The following is a 22,361-nucleotide window of genomic DNA, read 5'->3' as shown; positions in this document are numbered from 1 at the left end:
TACACGGCATCATCTTTAGTTATATTACAAAAAATGTTACTGGAGAATCGCAGGAGAACAAAATGGCTGTCGCAATGCATCTATTAAAGTTTTTGCTAAACTAGAAGGTAGTGGGCATACCCTTGAACTGCATGGACAAAGTGCCAACATGAAGTCCCAATTCTACCCTTGAAGGGCATGGAGCTGAACATGTTGGAGATGCAGTATTCCAAACTTAGTGGCAACAAAAATGTATAAAAGAATATTAAAAAATTGTAAAAACGTGCCAAGAATATGTCTTGACAGTTAAACTGTTTCAAGCATATTGTCAAAATAGTAAGTGTTGGAAATCATTTGCTGTCTAAATCCCTCCTGTAACCCTGCCACATTAGCGCCATACATTGACAAGTACATTGTTATAAGCCATAGTACTTCTACCAGTCTGTACTTCTACCAGTCTGTCTGTACTGATACCAGTCTGTACTTCTACCAGTCTGTACTTCTACCAGTCTGTTCTTATACCAGTCTGTACTTTCACCAGTCTGTATTAATACCAGTCAGTACTTTCACCAGTCTGTATTTACCAGTCTGTACTTATGCTAGTATGTACTTAAACCAGTCCGTACTAATACTAGTCTGTACTCATACCAGTCTGTACTAAAACCAGTCTGTACTCATACAAGTCTGTACTTAAACCAGTCTGTACTCACACCAGTCTGTACTCATACCAGTCAGTACTTTTACCAGTCTGTTCTTATACCAGTCTTATTCTAGTCTGCATCAAGGTGTACAAGTCATAGGCTTTAAGTGACATTGATTAAAAAAGATGATAGATTCTTCTTTCCCTATCTTACAGCAAAATGGGTTATTAGCACTGATGAGAAAACATAGAAAGATGGTAACAAAAAAACACTTAACAACTTTAACAGAGGATATATCACTTTGACAATAACAATACAATGCAACAAAATAGAATTCTGAGTGAATAAAATATATACATAATACTGTATATAAGTATTTACAAAATGTGTGATATAAAAATATGAAGAATGTCAATCTCTGAGACAAATCATGTACAAATATCAAATGAAGTATTCAAACAGCATATTAAGCAAATACATAAGTACATTAAAGCTGAACAATTGTACATGTCAATGTGTATGTACATACATGTATCAAGAATTTGACATGACACCAAACCACCCTGATATAAATATTCATAACAGTTAAACCAATAGAGAGATTTACTAGTCATCCGATAACCCTGGGGCCGTATTCAAGAACCAACATAGATTGACCTTAAGTTTAAAATTAGAATCTGAAGTGTTTCGATTGGCCTGTATATTTAGCTGACCAATAGGCTGAATGAAATCACTGGGGCATGTCTAAGGATAAGGATAAGATCAATATTGAATACTGACCCTGGACAAACATATGCATGTGGATTTGGATTCATTATATTCTTTTGTAAACCAAATTAAGTTATTATCGAGGGCAGTCCTGATACGATTTAAGCATAATTATGGAGGGCGGTCCTGATCCAATTTAAGCATAATTATGGAGGGCGGTCCTGATCCAATTTAAGCATAATTATGGAGGGCGGTCCTGATCCAATTTAAGCATAATTATGGAGGGCGGTCCTGATCCAATTTAAGCATAATTATGGAGGGCGGTCCTGATCCAATTTAAGCATAATTATGGAGGGCGGTCCTGATCCAATTTAAGCATAATTATGGAGGGCGGTCCTGATCCAATTTAAGCATAATTATGGAGGGTGGTCCTGATCCAATTTAAGCATAATTATGGAGGGTGGTCCTGATCCAATTTAAGCATAATTATGGAGGGCGGTCCTAATCCAAATCTGATTTAGGCGTCATATCAACTAAAATAGTCAAAATGTAATCATTTTGAACAACTTTAATAGAACTTGATAGCACTGACGTTAGTAAATCATAACGATTGTTAATATCCAATCTAAGTAAAGATAATATCCAAACAATCTTCAAGCTAATGTTAGTAAATTGATTTTCTTAAACACCTCCTACCTTCACATTTGCGTACAATTCATGTGAGCACTTCAAATCAAAGGATTTTTGAAAATTGTATTTATTAACCATAGGGACCTTCTTAGATTGTCAAAAATAGCACAAACTAACATTAAATTTATAATAATGGATTTAACACCAAAAAATTTAAATTTAAATGCTTATTCAGGTGGATTGAGTAATTCAATCAAGAGTGTTAACTTAGTTTCCAAACACAAACGGATCTTACATGAAATAACTGTTAATAACAACAACTAAAATCATATATACATTTATAAATGTGAAACAAGCACGCTTAACTTGTATCTAACCCAATTAGACACAAGTATGAGAAACAAAATCTTGCAAAGACACAACTTTTAATCTGTAAACAAAACATTAGTTTATTTGTCAATTCATGATGCCATAAATCACAGTCAAAAAAGACTTTAAACAACTAACAAATATACAAATTTAAAAAAATCATCAACAAAAATAAAATAAAAAAATATACTCTTGCTTTAATGTCAAAAGAAGAAAATCATTAAATTTGACATAATTAATATAGTTTTCATTGAATTTCTGTATTGCAATGCATCGAATTTTCCTTTAGAAAAATTCGCAAATGAATTTTTTTATCGATACCTTTGAGAATCGAAACTAGCTTAAACATGTATTGTAAAAAAATAACATAGTGTCAAGTCACACATAAAAGGACAGAAAATATCATATTTAACAATTCTCTATATACAACTGTTTATGTACATAACATATAAAAACTTATGAAAAATACGGTAAATATGTGTGAATGTACAAATTCTTAGATGAGAGTATGCATAAATTGAATTCCAACAATTCTATAACTTTAGAGTGGTTTTCGAAACGCTACATGTACCGTACATGTATGTAGGAGTATGTGTGAAGTACTTGCTAAGGTATGTGTATTTTGTACAAATTTAAAATCAATATACAACACAAGAAACCATGTTTTTTTAAGGATAAATTAAGTTCCTCTTAGCCGAACTTTCCCCAAGATATTTTCTAGCAAGCTAAAGTAAAAAAAATATAATTTATACCATTTAATTACCAACTACACATTATTTCACCATGCTGAAATTCCCATGTACATTGATTTTCGTTTTGTTAAGCTATTTGTTTGTTATTCATGTCAGAAAATATCTCATTGAGCTAATGTTTCTCGATATCATATGCCCCAATTTTATAGCCGACTTAACATAAAGATTCTTGTATCCTGTAGGTGAAAAGAGAGACATGTCAAACACGATTCTATTAAAGCCTATTGAAAATTTGAGTTGTTGCGAAGTTACTCACACAAGTACAGGTCTACGTTGCGTTTCCAAACCCCTCTGTTAGTTGCCAACATGAAGGTATGAATAATCTGTATATACTAAAAACATGCCGATGAAAATGTCTGGATTTCTATGTTGTTTAACATGATTACATGTAGTAATAAAAGTTCAAAAACATCACAATATATAACACATAAATGGAACCCATTAAAACAAAAACGGTATTACGTGACTTTACATCAAACCAATTTCCTGTCATAACTAGGTCATGAAATAAGACAGCGTTTAAAGTGCACAACTAGAAACATAACATTTGCCAGTTCCATCAACGCCTATGTACCGGTATTCATATATTAAGGAATTAAGAGGTATACAAGTGGCTTACAACGCCAGTCTATTTGTCTCAGCCAATCGAGGGGAATAACTCCATAAATGTGTTAGCCAGAGTTAGAAAACTTGCTTTACAAGTGCGTTATGTCATATCTGAATATACAGAGCATGTTTTATGTTACCAGTAATATCATCAAAGGTTTTTCAGTTATGGCATGTCACCTTCCGACCTTGAGACCAATAAAATATGTTTAAACATGTTCTTTGCTCGAAGAAGATATTTAAAATTCCTATGTATTTACGTATCCTAATAATTCTCTCAATCAGATAAAGATTGAAACCAGTCTTCGATATAAGTATGTAAAGTTTTTTCCATAACATCACCACACTGACACTGAACGACACCAAGGCAATGATTATACCTTGGAATATTCTTGGCAAAAAACAGGAAAAGCTATATTTTAATGTAATATGAGAAAATTATGAGCTTTGCTGAACTGATATTGTTTATACATGAACAAAGTACTTAAATATAACAACCAAAAATGACAAATAATGTTTCATTTAAATGTCATGAAAAATTAACAAACTAAACGGAGAAGAAACGAGATCAAAGATAAAAGATCACAAAAATGCATCTTTCCTAATTCTTTGGCCCTTGTAATGTAAATACAAGCTTATGCACATGACAAATTGGATTTTTTGATTGAATTCATTTAAACATCAAGACCAAATTATACCTGATTATATTTCTACATATTCAACTGCCTAAACATCATCTTACCATGAACAAATAGTCACGTAATAAATCAAAAATAGCAGGAATCGAGAATGTGTCACAGTATCAATTTTGTATACATTTCTTTATAATTGTGATGTACTACTTAGTCGACACATTTCTTTCATAAGATCACCATTATAGATTTGACCTTTAAATTCTTACTTGTTTAATTTCTGAACGATAGGAAATACTACCCTTAATATAAGTAACTGTGACTGAAATATCAAGCTGGCTTCAAAAATTATTCTGCTAGGTTGGTATGATGTAAGTCGACTCAACACTGTAGCTTTATGACTGCTACGTTGTATGTGGCTGTGACAATAGGTGACCAACTGGTGGCAAAAGAGTTACTTAACTCTAAACTTAAGTTTCATGCCTGATGTGACCAACATACAGCACAAAAGTTATTTAACTCAACACTTAAGCTTCATGACTATACAGCACAACTGTTATTTCACTTAACACTGAAGCTTCATGACTGCTTGATCAGCTCTAGAGGCCGTTCATTATCGTTCCCATTGCTTTGTATGCCAAACTTTTGGCGTTTTTGCAGTGGAAAATACCCCCAGCCTTCTGGGAATCTCTCTCTATATTTAGGCACAGAGGGGATTCCCTGGGATATCCCAGAATGCATCTGGTTTGAGCCAGTTACAACTGGATAACTGTGGGCTTGTGTCATTGGAGGTGGGGCTTGATTTATGGCAGGTGCCTTCCCAGTGGTCATGTTAACAGGCAGTTGACCAGGGTGGGAGAACCCGGGTGGGGACATGTAGCCATGTGGTGCGGACGTGTTCGTGTGTTGAGAGAAGGTGGGTTGTGGGGGTGATCGAGAATTGGCGTAAGATTGCTGGGGGGAGTTTGAGTGGGACCCGGACACATTCTGAGACTCCTGATCTAGAACTATACGCTTTTTCATTGGGATGGATTTGTCTTCTTTAAAATTTGGTCGCCCAGACTCTTGGATATTATTTACATTTTCTTGAAATTGAGACCATTCTGAGCTGTTTCTCTTAACTAAGACTCTATTGACTTCTTGTAAGCTGTAGCTGTCTTTGGAAATAAGGACTCTCTGGTGAAGAGGTGAGTATTTCTCATCAAGGGGAGACTGCTTCTCATCATGCTTCTTGTGTATGAGTACCTGTGTGTCTGACTGCACTCCCGTCAACAATAGCGTATCTTGGGCTGGTATCGTCACCTTCAACGGAGCAATATCCGATGTACAACAGAAAGTGTCCCCAATACAGTCAAATTCTATATCCTTCGCAGTGAATTCCCTGCTTTTCTGAGTATCCGTCCTCTGACTTTGCTCCCATAAATTTTCACGAAAACCGTTGACATGATTCTGCTCTGTTGCCCTAGCAACATCTTGCGGCTGCTGGGACTCTCCAACACTGACAGGCTGGCATGTCACCATCAAACCTGGAAACAATTCAAACATTTGAATCACCGATGATATTTGTCGTAAACAACCGATCTTGCTTATCTGACACTCAATGTTTGAAACACTAACGAGATATGTCTGAAACAAAAGATCATTCTTACCTGATGATCCATGTTTGAAACGCTGACAATCTAAGTCTGAAACAAAGGATCTTGCTTACCTGAAGATCGATGTCTGAAACGCTGACAATCTAAGTCTGAAACAAAGGATCTTGCTTACCTGAAGATCGATGTCTGAAACGCTGACAATCTAAGTCTGAAACAAAAGATCATTCTTACCTGATGATCCATGTTTGAAACGCTGACAATCTAAGTCTGAAACAAAGGATCTTGCTTACCTGAAGATCGATGTCTGAAACGCTGACAATCTAAGTCTGAAACAAAAGATCATTCTTACCTGATGATCCATGTTTGAAACGCTGACAATCTAAGTCTGAAACAAAGGATCTTGCTTACCTGAAGATCGATGTCTGAAACGCTGACAATCTAAGTCTTAAACAAAAATTATTTTTTTTACATGACATTCCATGAAATATAGGATCAAGCTTACCTGACCATCCATGGCTGAAAAAAGGATCTTCCTTACATGATGATTCATGTCTGAAATATTAGATGGTGCTTATCTGATGATCCAAGTCTGAAATATATATTGATCCATGTCTGGAATATATGATGATCCATGTCTAGAAAATATGATGATCCATGTCTGAAATATAGGATGGTGCTTACCTGATGATCCATATCTGAAATATATGATGATCCATGTCTGAAATATATGATGATCCATGTCTGAAATATAGGATGGTGCTTACCTGATAATCCATGTCTGAAAAATATTATGATCCATGTCTGAAATATATGATGATCCATGTCTGAAATATATGATGATCCATGTCTGAAATATAGGATGGTGCTTACCTGATAATCCATGTCTGAAAAATATTATGATCCATGTCTGAAGTATATTATGATCCATGTCTGAAGTATATGATGATCCATGTCTGAAATATAGGATGGTGCTTACCTGATGATCCATGTCTGAAATATATGATGATCCATGTCTGAAATATAGGATGGTGCTTACCTGATAATCCATGTCTGAAATATTTGACGATCCATGTCTGAAATATAGGATAGTGCTTACCTGATGATCCATGTCTGAAATATAGGATGGTGCTTACCTGATGATCCATGTCTGAAATATAGGATGGTGCTTACCTGATGATCCATGTCTGAAATATATGATGATCCATGTCTGAAATATAGGATGGTGCTTACCTGATAATCCATGTCTGAAATATTTGACGATCCATGTCTGAAATATAGGATAGTGCTTACCTGATGATCCATGTCTGAAATATAGGATAGTGCTTACCTGATGATCCATTTCTGAAATATAGGATAGTGCTTACCTGATGATCCATGGCTGTAACAGTAACGTGATATGCCTGAAACACTAACAAGATATGTCTGACAATCCATGTCTGAAACAAAGTATCTTGCTTACCTGATGATCCATGTTTGACTTCAAATGTCTTCATCCAGGCAACAAACGACTTGATATCACGAACTTCGAGGCTGTGGACGATGTCCAGACATTTCTGCTTGGCTTGCATTATTGTTCCTGAAAAACAGAGTAAAATCAATTGAATGGCCAACTACCCTTGAACTAAAAAGATGTCATTCCCGTTGCTGCGAAAAGCAGTTACATGTTTCATGGTAATGTGATATAATCGGGAAATGTGACAATCATCTCCTGTGAATTTAAGTACAAGGGTGGCGCCCATGATGTGAAATATTTCTAAGGTCAACAGCATATTTAAGGAAGTTAAGAAGTTAATACTTCTTTTTATGGATAACACATTTGATATGAAGACCAAAATTGATGAATTAATTATAAACAATAATACACATTTCTACTTAATATTGCCATTCTTTTCACATTTCTACTTATTGCGATTCTTTTAGTACAGATTAGTTTGAAATGGTAACAAAAGGACTGTTATCAGAGGTTATTGCCCGTCTGTTTTTCTCCATCAGTCAGAAATCAATAATTATTGTACAACTAGTCATTGGTGATATGTATGAGTGTTATGTCAAAGTTTTGAGTTATGGCTAAAGGATTAAGGTTAAAGCAACCTACAATTATGACCTCAGCGTTTCAACAAGGATGGTAATTTTTGAATATTACGAATTTCTTTCAGCTTGCTTGTGAGGAAAGCTTACAGCTTATAGAATCATGCTCGAGTCTGTTTCCTGGTCATAAACCAGTCCTTGTGTCCATTTTGAGAGGCTATTAGAAGGTACTCTCGATGGGGATTGAACCAACAATCTCTTGCATGAGAGGCAGACACCTATACCACTAGAAACCCTCACTCTCAGAGTTGTAATTGATTAAAGCAGCAATAAGGATATTGGTCATGCATTAAACATGAGGCTTAAAGTAAAAATAACAAGTAAGTTGTGTTTGCAGGATTGTGCTCCCAGGATTGGCTTCCAGGATTGCCTTCTAACTACTGAGGCTATCCTTAAAAAAATGTTTGCTATGGCCAGGTACAGGATTTCTTTACACTATGACAAAGGCTGGCCTGAAATTATGCTGTGAGATTTTTCGTAAATAAGAATTTGTTTTTTACATACTGGTTGAACTGTGAAAGCAAACAAGTCAGGAAAGAAATATGAGTTCATGAGGTGTAACCATGGTTTTGGTTGAAAATGAGAAAAACTTCATATAACAAAGCTGCATTAAACCTTGTAGTTTATTTTGGGACTATAATTACCAAACACATCAATTACTAATACACCTTTAGGTAAGGTCTTAAAGTCTTTACCAGTCACCATTGTCATTACCTTAATATCTAAACTGTATCATAAATAAATCTCCCCCTCTTAACCCATGATGCACTGAACAATGTTTAGCCTAGGTATTTGGCCCTTAGTCACAGTTTGCCTACCATCCTTCTGGTTGGACAAAACAATGGTAGATCAATGACTGACCATCCTACCTCATGGATGTACCTACCACATCCTGTGTCTGCCTTCCTATCATTATATCTCCTATGTCCCCCACCCTTCAAAAAACAACAACAACACCTTATTATGTACACAGCTGCCTCAATGAGGTTCCTATCATCCTCCTGCCTCCCCCACATGCTTCCACCCCCATGTCCCCCTCCCATTATGTACATTTATGCCCATATTACTCCCCACTACTTCCACCATGTATTATCCTGTCTCTTTAAAGTTCCTGACCCCAGCTTTTCCTGCCTCTCTCCAATTACACCTAGTCATTATGCTCGTTCATGCCCCTATGACCCCCATCCCCTCCCCCCTCCCTCCTATCATGTACATACCTGTCTCTATAATCTTTCTGCCTTCCTCCTCGTGGTACTGATGGTTGTTGCTCGAAGCCTGGCTACTACTTGAAAGGTCCTGCGCACCATTCACCTCTCTGGGTAAAATCATATAAAAAAAGGATAAATATGGCTTGTTTATGTAATTACTACAGTCAACACTGTTAAGCTTAAGAACGATTTATAATACACCTGATGCTAAATCGGATTACGACGCCTAATTAACCACAGTATTATACTGTGTATACATGTAGGACGCACTTTCATGCCCCAGAATTCAATTAAAAAAAATGCCTGGGTCCCATCTATAGTATTAGGTTTCTGACATTGCTTTTGGAGTCAATTTCTGGCCAAATTTGCTTTTATAGAGAAATATACGGAAGAAAAGAAGTTTGTTTATTTACTTTAGGGATGTAATTCACATTGATTGATGAATTTTGTTATTTTGGAAGTGGAAATTCGGGTATTGTTACCATCACTAAGGTGAGAAATAAATAAACGTAGTTCATTATTATCAAGTTTTGATATTGTTTAATAGATTTTATGTTGTACATGTATGATTCTGTATTAAAAAAGTAATAAAAAAGCATACTGTGAATTGGCATCATTGTGCACTGTGAACCTGTGAAGGTGTTAACAACCCCCTCTGCCTTACTATAGTACCAAAACAATAGTAAAAACTGTTTCCATGGCAGTGTTGTTCGTCGCATTTTACCAGCATGTTTGTAATACTTTGCTAAAGGTGTTGACATGTTGAGAACATTATGTACAATAAACGGCTGTTGCTTTTACAATTTGCTACAATGACAAATTATTTAAGGGCTTGGAGAAGAGCAACATTAAGATTGTTATTTCAATTTGTTTTATTATTTATGTACATGTGCTGTACTATTAAATCACCTTTTTCAGACATTTTCACGATTCAGTAAAGATCCTCAAAACAAATGATGTGGTTGCTGAATTCAACGTTTTTCTGTGTTATTTAGTTTTTTTACTATTCCCCGGACCCGTGGGACTGGTGCATAACTAACAGTATTTTAAGTTACAGTATTTATATCACCTGTATTTTTGCTGGTACCCAGCTTGGGTAAGTTCGGGTTCACAGTTCCTGTATTGCTGGTACCCGGTCTCTGGGGTTTCAATCCTCTCGGGTGTCTTGTGGGGCATCATATGCGGGGAACCAGAGTCCCAACTTCCTGCCCTGAGATACAGAAAGGTCTTATGGTAAAATGGAACAAATTCATGCCAACATGTATAAACATCATACAAATCAAACAGTTTGTTAGAAGTGGCCCTGCCATGACCTTATTCAGCTGGACATTTGCTAAAAAGAATAAAAAATAAATATGACTATGTGATGATCTTCTATCAAGCAAAATAATAATATGCTACAAAACAGTTCCTGACTATATAAGCCCTTAAAGCTGCTCTCTAATACATTGACCGTTTTGACAACTTTTTAAATTTTTTGTCTTGGATGAGCCAATTTTTGCGTAATGTCTGGAAACCAGTTATATAAGACTGCTGACAAAAAATGTTTTATTACTAGATGCGTTACTTACTCAGTTTATTGGCATAAAACATCAATTTTGGAACCTAAGTATGAAAAACTGTGATCTGATTTTTTGTAAGCCATCTTATATCACTGGTTTCCAGACATTTATGGTCTATCTGTGAGAGTGCAGCTAAAAATCAACTCTTGAGTCGAGGTGATCAGGTCACTGCAAAAGCTTTTTTTTTAAAAGACTGCCCACAGATGTTTTTCTAAACCAGGGCCTTATTTTTCAAAAATATAAATAAAAAACACTGACTTTTCAGTAACCTGTTAGAATTGTGCTTATAACTGTCTTATTATATTATTTTTTTGATTTCAGGCTGGATTTTTTTTTTCAGTTTTTTTTTTTTTTAAATTGACCCCAGGTACCTGGTGACAGGGCTGGATGAGCAGCTCCGGGCAATGTCTGTGTCCTGACTGAGGGGTCGGTATAAGGGCAGCTGGGGCTCTGAGTGCCGAGGCCGGAACAAGGGGCTTTCCCTTAGTACACTCGCTATGGACAATGACCCTTCCGAGTGACGTTTACGAACATAGTGCATGTCATGATTTGACTGCTTCATGTGTAGAATGCGACGGAACTGCTGGCTCCCAAATAGGGCTGACCGGCAGATTGACTCGATGATCGGAATGTATGAGGGCTTGATGGCGTTGATTGCGTAACTGTCTGGTAAACCTGAAATACATGAACGTAAACTCTGATATTGATCCTTAAAGTTGAAGTATTTAATTTCATCTGAAGTATTTTTTTCATAAGCAAGTTAAAAACTTTGCTAACACGAGAAATTAATCAAAAAAACACATTTCATAATTTATGTAAGCTAATTTTATCAAATTCAAGTTTACTTTCATTCTAGCTGATATTACATGTTCTGAGATTTGTCATTATCCTTGCACTTTCAAAGTACATGCCATTAAATATTTAGATTAACTTAATTCATCACATTAAATATTTAGATTAACTTAATTCATCACATTGCCGCCCTATATTAATTGCTACACGTGTGTTGGATTTCCTGTTCTAGGTCATGGCCAACAGAGGACATTTTTCAAGAAACAGAAGTACACGTGCCTCTTGTATTTTTTTTAACGTCTATTGCATAATTAACAACATGTTTCAGTCATTCTCTACATGCAAAAGCAATTAATTCCTTTCCAACACAAATGGCACACGTCTCAAACATGTGGCTATCCATAATTAGTTTATTCCAATTCATTTTAGCTCGTTACAAAGACAGCTTTAAGCAGACGTAAATCAACAAAGAGTCTGTTTCCTGATTTGGACAGTTGATGTGTTCTTGACAACAGTCTGCCAAGAACAAACCGTCACAAGACCCTATGGCATCTGTTTTTATGGGCAATGAACCCCTGTTCACCTATCAGGGTTCGGAGCACATAGGAACATTAACGCTAGAACAACAGTACAATTTGCTGTGCATTCCGAGTCATATACTCACTGTATCCCCCCCACACACACACACAAACACAAGAAGGCATTGTTTTTAAACATGTGCATCAGCATGATGCATTGATTTTAAAGCCGCACTCTCACAAATTGAACGTTTTGACAACTTATTTATTTTTTGTCTTGGAACAAGCCAATTTTTGCGAAAATGCATGAAAACCAGTTATATAAGACTGCTGTCAAAAAATTAGATCGCATATTTTTACATTTTAGTTCAAAAATTGATGATTTATGCATTTTTTTTAAACCGTTAGTAAGGGTTTAAGCCATAAAGCGTTAATTTTCGAACGGAAATATGAAAATCTGCGATCTGATCTTTTGTCAGCAATCTTTTATCGTTGGTTTGCAGACATTTACGCAAAAATTTGCTCTTTCCCAGACATAAAATAAAAAAGTTGTAAAAATGGTAAATCTGTAAGAGTGCAGCTTTAAGTAATAAAATTAATGTTAGATAAAGTGTTTGTTTATTATAGTGTTCCCCTCTTAGTTAAGGACCAGCCCGTTGGGCTTATGAGATTCCTACATTCGTGAAAACCTTCTTTACCCCTATTCCTATCCCATATGCCATGCATCTGGCAGGAAAGCAATCGGTACCCCTTGATTTAACTAGCTGCTGCATCGGCAATCGGCCTTGTCAGAAAAGCCCGTGTGAGACTTGAACCTTCAACCATCTGCCGTGTTGGCAGACGCCTTAACCCTTAGGCCACGGAGACGGTAATATGTGCTTAAAACCACACTAAAGACTCTTGATTTTTTGTTTAGAACCAATCGTTATGAAATACACAAATACTGAGGGATGCATTCATAAAGATATTGAAATAAAACTTACCAGCTGAACTTGTGATCCGGTTCATAAGTCGGTTGAGAGTGCTGTTACCGATGCTCTGATTATCGAACCACACGATGTCCGTTGGCAGAATGTTCCGCTTGGGCCTCTGCCAGAAGGCGTCGGACATCGGATGAAGGTGGATTGTGTACTGTGTGTATGACAGCACCGGGCACTTTGGATCACCTAGAACACAAACATCATACATTTAATGCTGCTGGGCTGGTCTCTCATTTGAACAAGGCTTGTAGTTACAAGAATAAAGTCATCCAAATTTCAATAGCGTAATGAAGGTGTTTCGGTAAAAGGCATTTTCAGACCCATTTTTAAATAATTTTTTAAACTAGAGCACTCAGTTCACTTGAACTTTTGTTGATGTTTCTTCATTATAACAAGCATTTGGTTCAGATTTAAAAATGCGAACGGGTCCCTTTGAAAACATAAAAGATGAGGTTTACAGTGGTCTAGTGGAATAGGTGTTTGTCTGTACTCCAAGAGGTTGTGGGTTCAAGCCCCACAAGGCATACTTTCTCATGGCCTCTCGAAATAGGACACAGTATTGATTTCTGCCCACAAAAGGCAAAAGGGGAGCGGTTCATATCAGTTTTCAGCTTTCTTTACAATGGAGCAAAATAAATTTGTATAAACCAAAACAATTAAAGTGGAAGACTTGCTGACAAAATTTTATCCACCATTAATATTTCATAATGATAATAATAAACCTTCAAGATGAAAGGCAATTTTACGATTAAAACAAGGAGTGCAATTAACTTAATCACTCATACAATATGTAGAGATATAATAAAATTGCCACAATTCTAAATAATTCTGTAAACAACTTTGAGGAGATTGGTAGTTTGTTTCTAACTCAGTTCCAAATGGCTTTACATAACATTAACACAGTTAAACCACTTTGATTAAATACCAGCATCCAAGTTCTGTCCAATTAATGGAATCTTTTCCTCAATATTCATTTAAATTGTTTGTGATGGCCACTAAAGCTAAATTTAAATCTCTCCTTGTCCCTTAGCGACATGAAAACGTGCACTCTATTTTATATTTTTCAAAGCAAGGTTTTCTTAAATCATTTACAATATCAGGCAGAGAGATATACTGAATCATGAGTCCTAAGTTTCATGCGCAGGAAATTACCTAGGCATATTCATTTATGCTGGGCGTACAAATCAATGTTGGTCCCCTCGAAATGACAAATGAATAGATCTCGATATAGGAAATAAAAAATAGGAGGCTAAAGGCTGCCTGGTTAGCACACTCGCTTCTCACCAAGGTGACCCATGTTCAATTCCTGGCCTGGGCGCATGTGAGTTTTGTTAGTGGTCACCAAGCCGGACAAGTGGGTTTTCCCCAGATACTTATGGTTCCCCTACAACGCAAGACCACACACTCGCGCAACATTTCGCCAACAAGAGTGACTGAGTTTAAGTTACATAACTTTCTTCACAATCGTTGTAAAATATATCATGTTTAAACTATGGCTAAAGGGACTGTATTAACAGGTTCAAGTTTGTTGTATTTCCCCTGAATGTTGGCGTTTTGAATGCTAAAGACCAAACTTATGATAGGATTTATAATATTGCTAGCTCACTCATGTGTATAATATCAAAATACACCAGCATCACATTGAGCAATCGTAGTTGCGGGCATTGGGCTACAGAAAAGAGACTAGTTTGTGAGATTGAAAAGGGCACATTGTTTCTGGCCTTAATGAGCTTGAAGTTGGTGAATTTGACAGAAAATGTTTGGAACTGTGTTTGATTGGAAGGCTGAAGGGTGAAGATCCTAGTCTCCATGAGGGCAGATGGGTATTACCAACATCTGACAGGGCAACACCCTTAAATAACACTTCAGCTGAAACCCTAGCTTTGTTAGAACCTGTGTGTTTATCAAACCATTTAATACATTGAAAAAGTTTGTGCAACAAAACATAATTGATTTACTTCCCCTGTGTACTCCCAATGTCTTTCTCTACCAATAGATGGATTTATATTTATTTATTTTACAACCATTGAGAAAAATGTCAAATGTCAAAATATAAGCTAGGGATGGCAACGAGTAGTAAAATTGGTACTTAAGTATTCGTTTTGAGTGCTTAGGTACTAGGAAAAGCTTATATTGCTTTCTGGAACAGATATGTTCCTGAAGTTATTTCCATATATTTTTCATCTTAAATAAGTGTGTAATTATGAACTATATATAGGACTTTGATAAGTTGTTTACCATCTTCCCATCCAATTCTATTTCTTGATATTGTAAAAATGACCTTGCATACTTTGTATGTTTCATTCAGTAATAAAATATGTTTAAACCAAAGATATAGCACATGCAAATATTATATACATATCAAAAAAATATCAAGTCATGAAATCAGCATATGAGCAAGACTCAATGATTTTGAACAGAACAAAAATCAGAATTACTATTGAACAAAATTCAATAACAAACATTTGTACAATATAATATTCAAATTATATATATATATATATATATATATATATATATATATATATATATATATATATATATATATATATATATATATATATAAGTATAAGTATGCAACTTAATTGCAATAATATAAAAACAAAGCGTGTATATGTATATATTTGTCAAAATTTAGTAGTTTAGTACAAAATAACAAAATAATGTGAGATTATCAAGCACATTCTGCCAAATCTGTTAGTGACTCTCTTATTGATTATATAGAATTGTGCGGGAGATGTACCACTATTAAAACATCGCTAATTGACAATTCAGTGCAAATTGGGGCTCTTAGTCGACAGTTTGTTAAATCGCACAACAGCTTCATTAAAGTGGTGAATTACGGTAATATTTGAGTAGTCAGACAATCGATCAAGTACTCGGGTACTACAGGTCTCGTTGCCATGCCTAATATAAACTTATGTAAGGTCCCTCTCATTGGAACCATGTTGCTTAAGAGGATGGTCTTCTTATGTGGGGGGAAACCATAGTGCCCGGTAAAAACCCAATGGTCGGGCGTGATGACTATGAACCAAACTCACATGAGCCCAGGCCGGGAATCGATCCCCGGGACTCCTTTGTTAAAGGTGAGTATGAGAACCACTGCAGTATTAACCTTTTGAAGTATGTTCTGTAGTAAGAAAGATCAAGAGAGAATTATCTTTCATTTCATGAAATTAATACTAACTTGATATTTGTAAATTTCGTGCTAAACTGACATTAGCTCTAATTCAGATAGCGAGAGACATGTAGACCACTATGAACCTGTTAGTATGTATATATTTAGCCGACTACAACTAACAATACCCAGATCATAAGTATAAAAGGAAATATATGACATTCTTGTAGTTTGTATACAAGAGAGAATTAACAATGATGACACTTTCATTCATAAAACATCACTTATGGCTTCCATGATACAGATCATTATTATTGACAGGAAGAATATTACAAGTGGACAACCTATAAAACATCGTAATAGTTTTCTGAATTCATGACTTCAAAGTCATACGCTATTATCACTATATTATCGCTAAGAGTTAAAGGGACTTCTTCATGCTTTTAAGGGACTAGACACCAGATGATACAATTGCAAGAAAGAAGAATATTGTCAAAAACTTAAATTGCTATTGTTGTGTACAATTCATTGAATTTTAGTTACTGATGCATTACATCACTTACAACAAATGTATCTTTCGCAGTTTTTGCGTATTCTTCCAATTCGAAAATAATACATCTAAAAAAAGTGTTGGTATATGTATCTCCATACTTTCAACATGACTTTCACATGCTAAATATACAAACTTAAAACTGGGAAACCATTATGCACTAATTTTAAATTGGTAAACACAGTGAGACAACAGCAATATATTCTTTTAATTATGTTCAGTGATCGGCCACATTGTAGCTTGAATGGACAATTCTAGGCTTGTTTTGAGGAAATACTGTATTTGCTGATTTGGGGACCATCTGGTGTCTTGTCCCTTTAAAGTGTCAGGCATTCAATTAAATAATTCAATTCATAACATAAACAAAATGCCTGTAACAATGACAAAACATCATTCAGAGTTAAATAAGATCTCATTTGCTAACAATTTTGGGTGTTTGTTCATAAAAGTAAGTAGAACAATTCAATTTGACAGAATAAAAAATAATGTCACCAACAAATAATGTGTAAATGAGTCAATTTCAAAGCATCACACATCATTCTTTATTTTCAAATAAAGCTATAGCAACAACAGAGGTAAATGTAGTGAGAAAAAAACATTTTTACTTATGTTTGCAAATGAACTTAGCATTATAAGTATTTGATGCATTGAATGATCATCATCACCAGGCTTTTAGTTTGCCCGAATCTGACAAATGAATGTCAAATCAAGTGCAAGTGTCAACAGACTTCCCACATTCAAGGAAACCGACTAAAGTCATCAGGGTTTGGCATATACTATAATGTACCACCATGGACTTACTACAAAAGAGGGTACTTCTGATCATTGATTATAATGATAAATTGATTGGTTGGGCTGGAAATATAATCAGTTACTTCAGAGGCAACTTTTTAAAATGCATAACACATAATTTTATTTTATGATGTCATTTGAACATTTCAAAATGATACTTATTATGACACGATGAAAATATGGCCGTATTGTACTAAGGTGGTATACGGACTACCATATTTTGCGCATACAATAAGTGTCAATTTATGACTTTTTATTTACATAAATCATTATAAACATCACAATCAAATTAAGAAAGATAAAATACTACAATAAGACATACAGTTTTTAAAGCTGCACTCTCACAGATTTACCGTTTTTACAACTTTTTTATTTTTTGTCTTGGAAAGAGCAAATTTTTGCTTAAATATCTGTAAACCAATGATATAAGGTTGCTTGACAAAAAATCAGATCGTAGATTTTCATATTTCCGTTCGAAAATTAATGTTTTATGGCATAAACCATTACAAACGGGTTAAATAACAAGTTTCCATAGATTTTCGCAAAAATTGGCTTGTTCCAAGACAAAAAAAAGAAGTTGTCAAAACGTTCAATCTGTGAGAGTGCAGCTTTAAAAGCCCATTTCAAATAAAGGAATTTTGTACTCCAACCATCTGAACATGTATACAAGACACAAATGGCAACACATTCATTTTTTTATTTCTTCAACTTTGTGTTCAGTTTCCATTCTTGCCAAAGCTAAATCCACTGAAATATGTAGTAAAAGAATGAAACTACGTTTCTAAGATATTTTCAATTTATGGCTTAAATCAACTAAGAGCTTTATTGAAACAGCCCCAAGATCAGTAGAGTCTGGCCAAAGTGCATCCATGCCGTTTCAAACCTTGGGGGTCTTAAATAAATGCGTGTGATATGAAGTGAGAGAATTTGTCTACCTATTTTTTGCATGCAACTATTCAGACATATGTATTTCAGGAAAGGTATTGTCTTTGTTAAATCTCAGGCATTGTATATAACTGTGATTTCTTCTGATTTTTTTCATGAATATGTGATATAAGCAATTGTTTTAGTCAGAGATACCTGCTAGGCTTTAAGTGCTAACCAAAAGGTGAAAATTCTCTGTTTTTATACCACTGTTAAAGTGAGAGATTTTTTGCATCACCATGGTAACCAGTTTATCATATTGACCATCTGACAAGTAAATAAAGTGACGTGACCAAAAGAGTAAATATTGGCACCCGGTTCTGACATAATCGGAGATTCGAATATAACATGTCAATATCAGGATTACTAAATGTGATGTACTACGCACTTAAATCACTTATTCAAGTATGTTTTTCCACATTTTGGGTGTGGGGCTGGGGTCTTTGAAATTGGGAAAAATGCGTTAGTTTTGAATTGCCTAGAAATGAACAGAAATGGTTTAAAAACTAGAAATTTGGTTTTTAAATTCATGAACATAATCATATTAAGTACATACATGTAAACATATGCTTTCAATGACATACCTGTTTATAATCGGAATACCAAATTAAAAAAAACTGACCTATGAGTATTTGTCCGCTAGGTTAAAAGATGAGACTCTTTTTATCAACTATTAAATGGGATGAAAATAAAAATAAATAGGAAATCTGCATCATTTCTGTGTCATTTAAAGACATTTCTGTGCCTACAATGAATAAATGGTCACAGCTATAAAAGATGAAAAAATACTACGAGTTGGCTCATCGGTAGGACAAGGTTCAAGTAGCAAAATCACACCATATTAAAGGGACTCCGTCAGGTTTTCAGACCAAAAATATTTTTTCTCGGTAATGCATCTGAAAACACTTTTTTATCAATATTTTACTCTATACTATCCAAATTGTGGAAAAAAATAGAATTTAAGTATAAAAAAAAAATGCATTTTAGTTTAATTCAGGTGCCAACCCATGCTGGTAAAGTCAATAAAAAAAAGAAACAGATGCCTTAACAACTAGGCCACCAGGACTTATTTTAACACTCCTAATGATTTGCCAAACATGATTTTGTCACACAATAAAAAAGCGCATTTGATAAAAACATGAGAGTTCCATTATTTATTATGGTAGTCAAGACTTTTGAGAAAAAAATGGACAATATTATTTTCTTATTTTGTTTCAACAAAACAGGAGTGGCCAATATATTAAAATGAATATCAAGAATAAAAACACTCAACCTCAATACCTTTTTTTCTCCCCTTATAAGTTTAGTTTTAAGGAAAGTCTACCCTCACAAAGTACCCCCCCCCCCCCCACAAGCAGTTTAATCAACTCTTTATATACATGTAAATACATAATTGTAAAACATATAACTTAAAGTCTTCCCAAAATCAATGGTTAAAAGTATATTATTATGCACCAGCCAATTGTAACCAGCGCCCCACCAGGTCCGAGGGTATACCAGGGATAGCCAGGGAAATGGGCCGTGTTTTTACCTTTCAGGTGTCCCCGCAGTGCTGGGTGAATGCGGTGGTTTTGTCTTCGTGCAAAATATAGCGGGGAATGAGCCTTACCTAGGGTCCCTGAGGGGGGGGGGGGGCCTTTGGCGGTGGGATTTTTACCATCAGTTTGTCCCTGCAGAACGGGAATTTTACTAGGGGTTGGTTGGACCGAAAGTCAAAGTGCCCACTATCCCGCTTTTCCCCAGACCTGGGGGGGGGGGGCATGGTTATTGACTGGTGCATTTGCAGCCGTTATAGCCTATTTATTGCAGCGGAAATAATCGTCATTTTTCCATATTTTTGCAAGAAAACATGAAACTTCATGCTTTATTACAAATATTTCCCACAACATGTCATTGAAGTTAATGACTATTTGTTTCATTCCCTTGTAGCCATAAAATGACTTTACATCACAATGAGCATTTTTAGCAAATTATTTAATATACATTTTTATAGAGATTAATCTTTAATAATCATACTATTAGAAATTCCCAGGGAATGTCAAATAAATATAAAAGCAGACAATTTGTGACTGAAAATCCTATTATTGAAAAAGAACTTAAGTTATACCTGGTCGTTCGTACATCCGTTCACCAATCTGAGTTCCCCTGGAGGCGTCAGCTGATGTTCCGCCTGCAACTTCGTTAAAGCTGAACTTCGGATCAAACTTAAGCCAAACATACCGCCTTCCTGATTGATCGGTGGATACTTCAAAATCGGATTTTGTCATAAGACGCAGGAAGTCTTTTCCACGATTACAAATGTACATGCACACGTCAAAAAATACTTTGTTCTGCAACGTTTCAGGTTGATCTAAATTCATCGCCTCACTCATGTAAATCTGACGGAGTTCGTTAGTCTCGAACGTAAATGTTCGCTGTCTTGTGTGCTTCTTCATCACAGCATTCTTTGATCCTGTGCTTGTTTCTTTGGCTGGCTGTGAGACTGTTGGCGACTGTTTATTAGATGGGTGATCATCAACTATTGAGTTGCATTCTAAAAAATCTCCACCTGAGGAAATATCTATACTCATAACTTTCTTGAAATATTCACGAAGATCACAACGAATTCTCTGTAGAGGTATGACGCCGGCACTGCCTTCTTCGTCGGTGCTAGACAAGGGTTGGTCTTTCACTGACGAATAAAACTGACTCAGGAAGCTACCCAATTCGGAGGGACTAAGAGAAATCACATACTGAAAATCCTTCTCCCTCTGCCGTGCGAAGTCTCTAAGAGATATGACAGCCTTTTTAACACCTTCGTCTAGACCTTCCCAAGTGTTTTCCGGACCGCGATCAATGGAACTCTGCGCGGACATTGTTTATTTCAACGATTTTTATCTCGCACCTGAAAGCTCTGACATGTTTGTTGCAGTATTAGCCGTGACGTCATGTATTGACTATGCGACGAAAATCGGGTCAGGGAATTTCAGGATGTTAACTGTCGGTATTGATCCTACCTGCAATAATTCAACAGATTTTTATCCAAAGATAGTAGACAAATAAATGATAAAATATAGAAACTTAATGAGTTTATGCGCGAATGAAGTTCATTAAAACCGAAAAAGCGTTTAAAAATGTTTAATCTCCCCCCTCCATTATAATGGAACATTCCATGTATACACCGGTAATACACAACTGTGTGACGTATCGGTGAACAGAGGCAAATTGCGTAATATTGATTAGGCAGTGCGCTTACACACGAATAAGAACACCGTCATCGCAATTTTATATCATCATCATCATCATCATCATCATCATCATCATCATCATCATCATCATCATCATCATCATCATCATCATTATGATCATCATCATCATCATCATCGTCTTCGTCGTCGATATCATCATCATCATCAGCAGCAGCAGCAGCAGCAGCATCCTCATTATTATTCTTGCCTAGCAGGCTTACAAACTATAGTACCGCTAATCGAAATCAGGTATCGTCAGTTCTACTTTTTGACATGACATGTTAAAAGAATGAACACATGGGGGTAACAAAAAGAGACATATGGTATTATACGGTTTAAAATAGTGCGGCCGACTTAAACACCTCTTTATTCATATACTTTTATAAGGTTGCAACGCAAATGTTAATTTGAAAGCAAGCCAAAGAACCTGAAAATCTTGGTTTAGATACCGAAGGGCAAAGTTTTTATTAAATGTAATGTGTAATGTGTTTAGACCCTGTCTTATTTTACTTACTTCAAATAGTCAAAACGTCCTCATCCTATAATTTCATTGAATGAAAGCAATGTTCAAATATACATACCGTGAAGTACATATAGGTTTCTCGGTTACTCAGAAACAAGCTAATTGTATTAAAAATTCACCAATTTCCCTTACCAATTCTAAGGTAATAACAGGCACTTATTGGATTG

General features: G+C 35.5%; 1 protein-coding gene across 1 annotated transcript; it reads right to left on the bottom strand.

The window, feature by feature from the left end:
• Nucleotides 1–1,706: 1,706 nt before the first annotated feature.
• LOC128237468 (uncharacterized) lies at nucleotides 1,707–21,355 on the bottom strand. Its single transcript, XM_052953035.1, has 7 exons — nucleotides 20,552–21,355; nucleotides 13,064–13,246; nucleotides 11,142–11,445; nucleotides 10,278–10,418; nucleotides 9,218–9,315; nucleotides 7,372–7,488; nucleotides 1,707–5,843 (listed from the first exon to the last, which is right to left on the bottom strand). Exons 1-7 carry the CDS (start codon nucleotides 21,297–21,299, stop codon nucleotides 4,897–4,899), a joined length of 2,538 nt encoding a protein of 845 aa, XP_052808995.1. The 5' UTR covers nucleotides 21,300–21,355; the 3' UTR covers nucleotides 1,707–4,896.
• Between the last annotated feature and the right edge of the window lie 1,006 nt (nucleotides 21,356–22,361).

Source organism: Mya arenaria, chromosome 6 (assembly GCF_026914265.1).
Source record: "Mya arenaria isolate MELC-2E11 chromosome 6, ASM2691426v1".
NCBI lineage: Eukaryota > Metazoa > Mollusca > Bivalvia > Myida > Myidae > Mya > Mya arenaria.
This window is presented reverse-complemented; position numbering and strand designations above follow the sequence as displayed.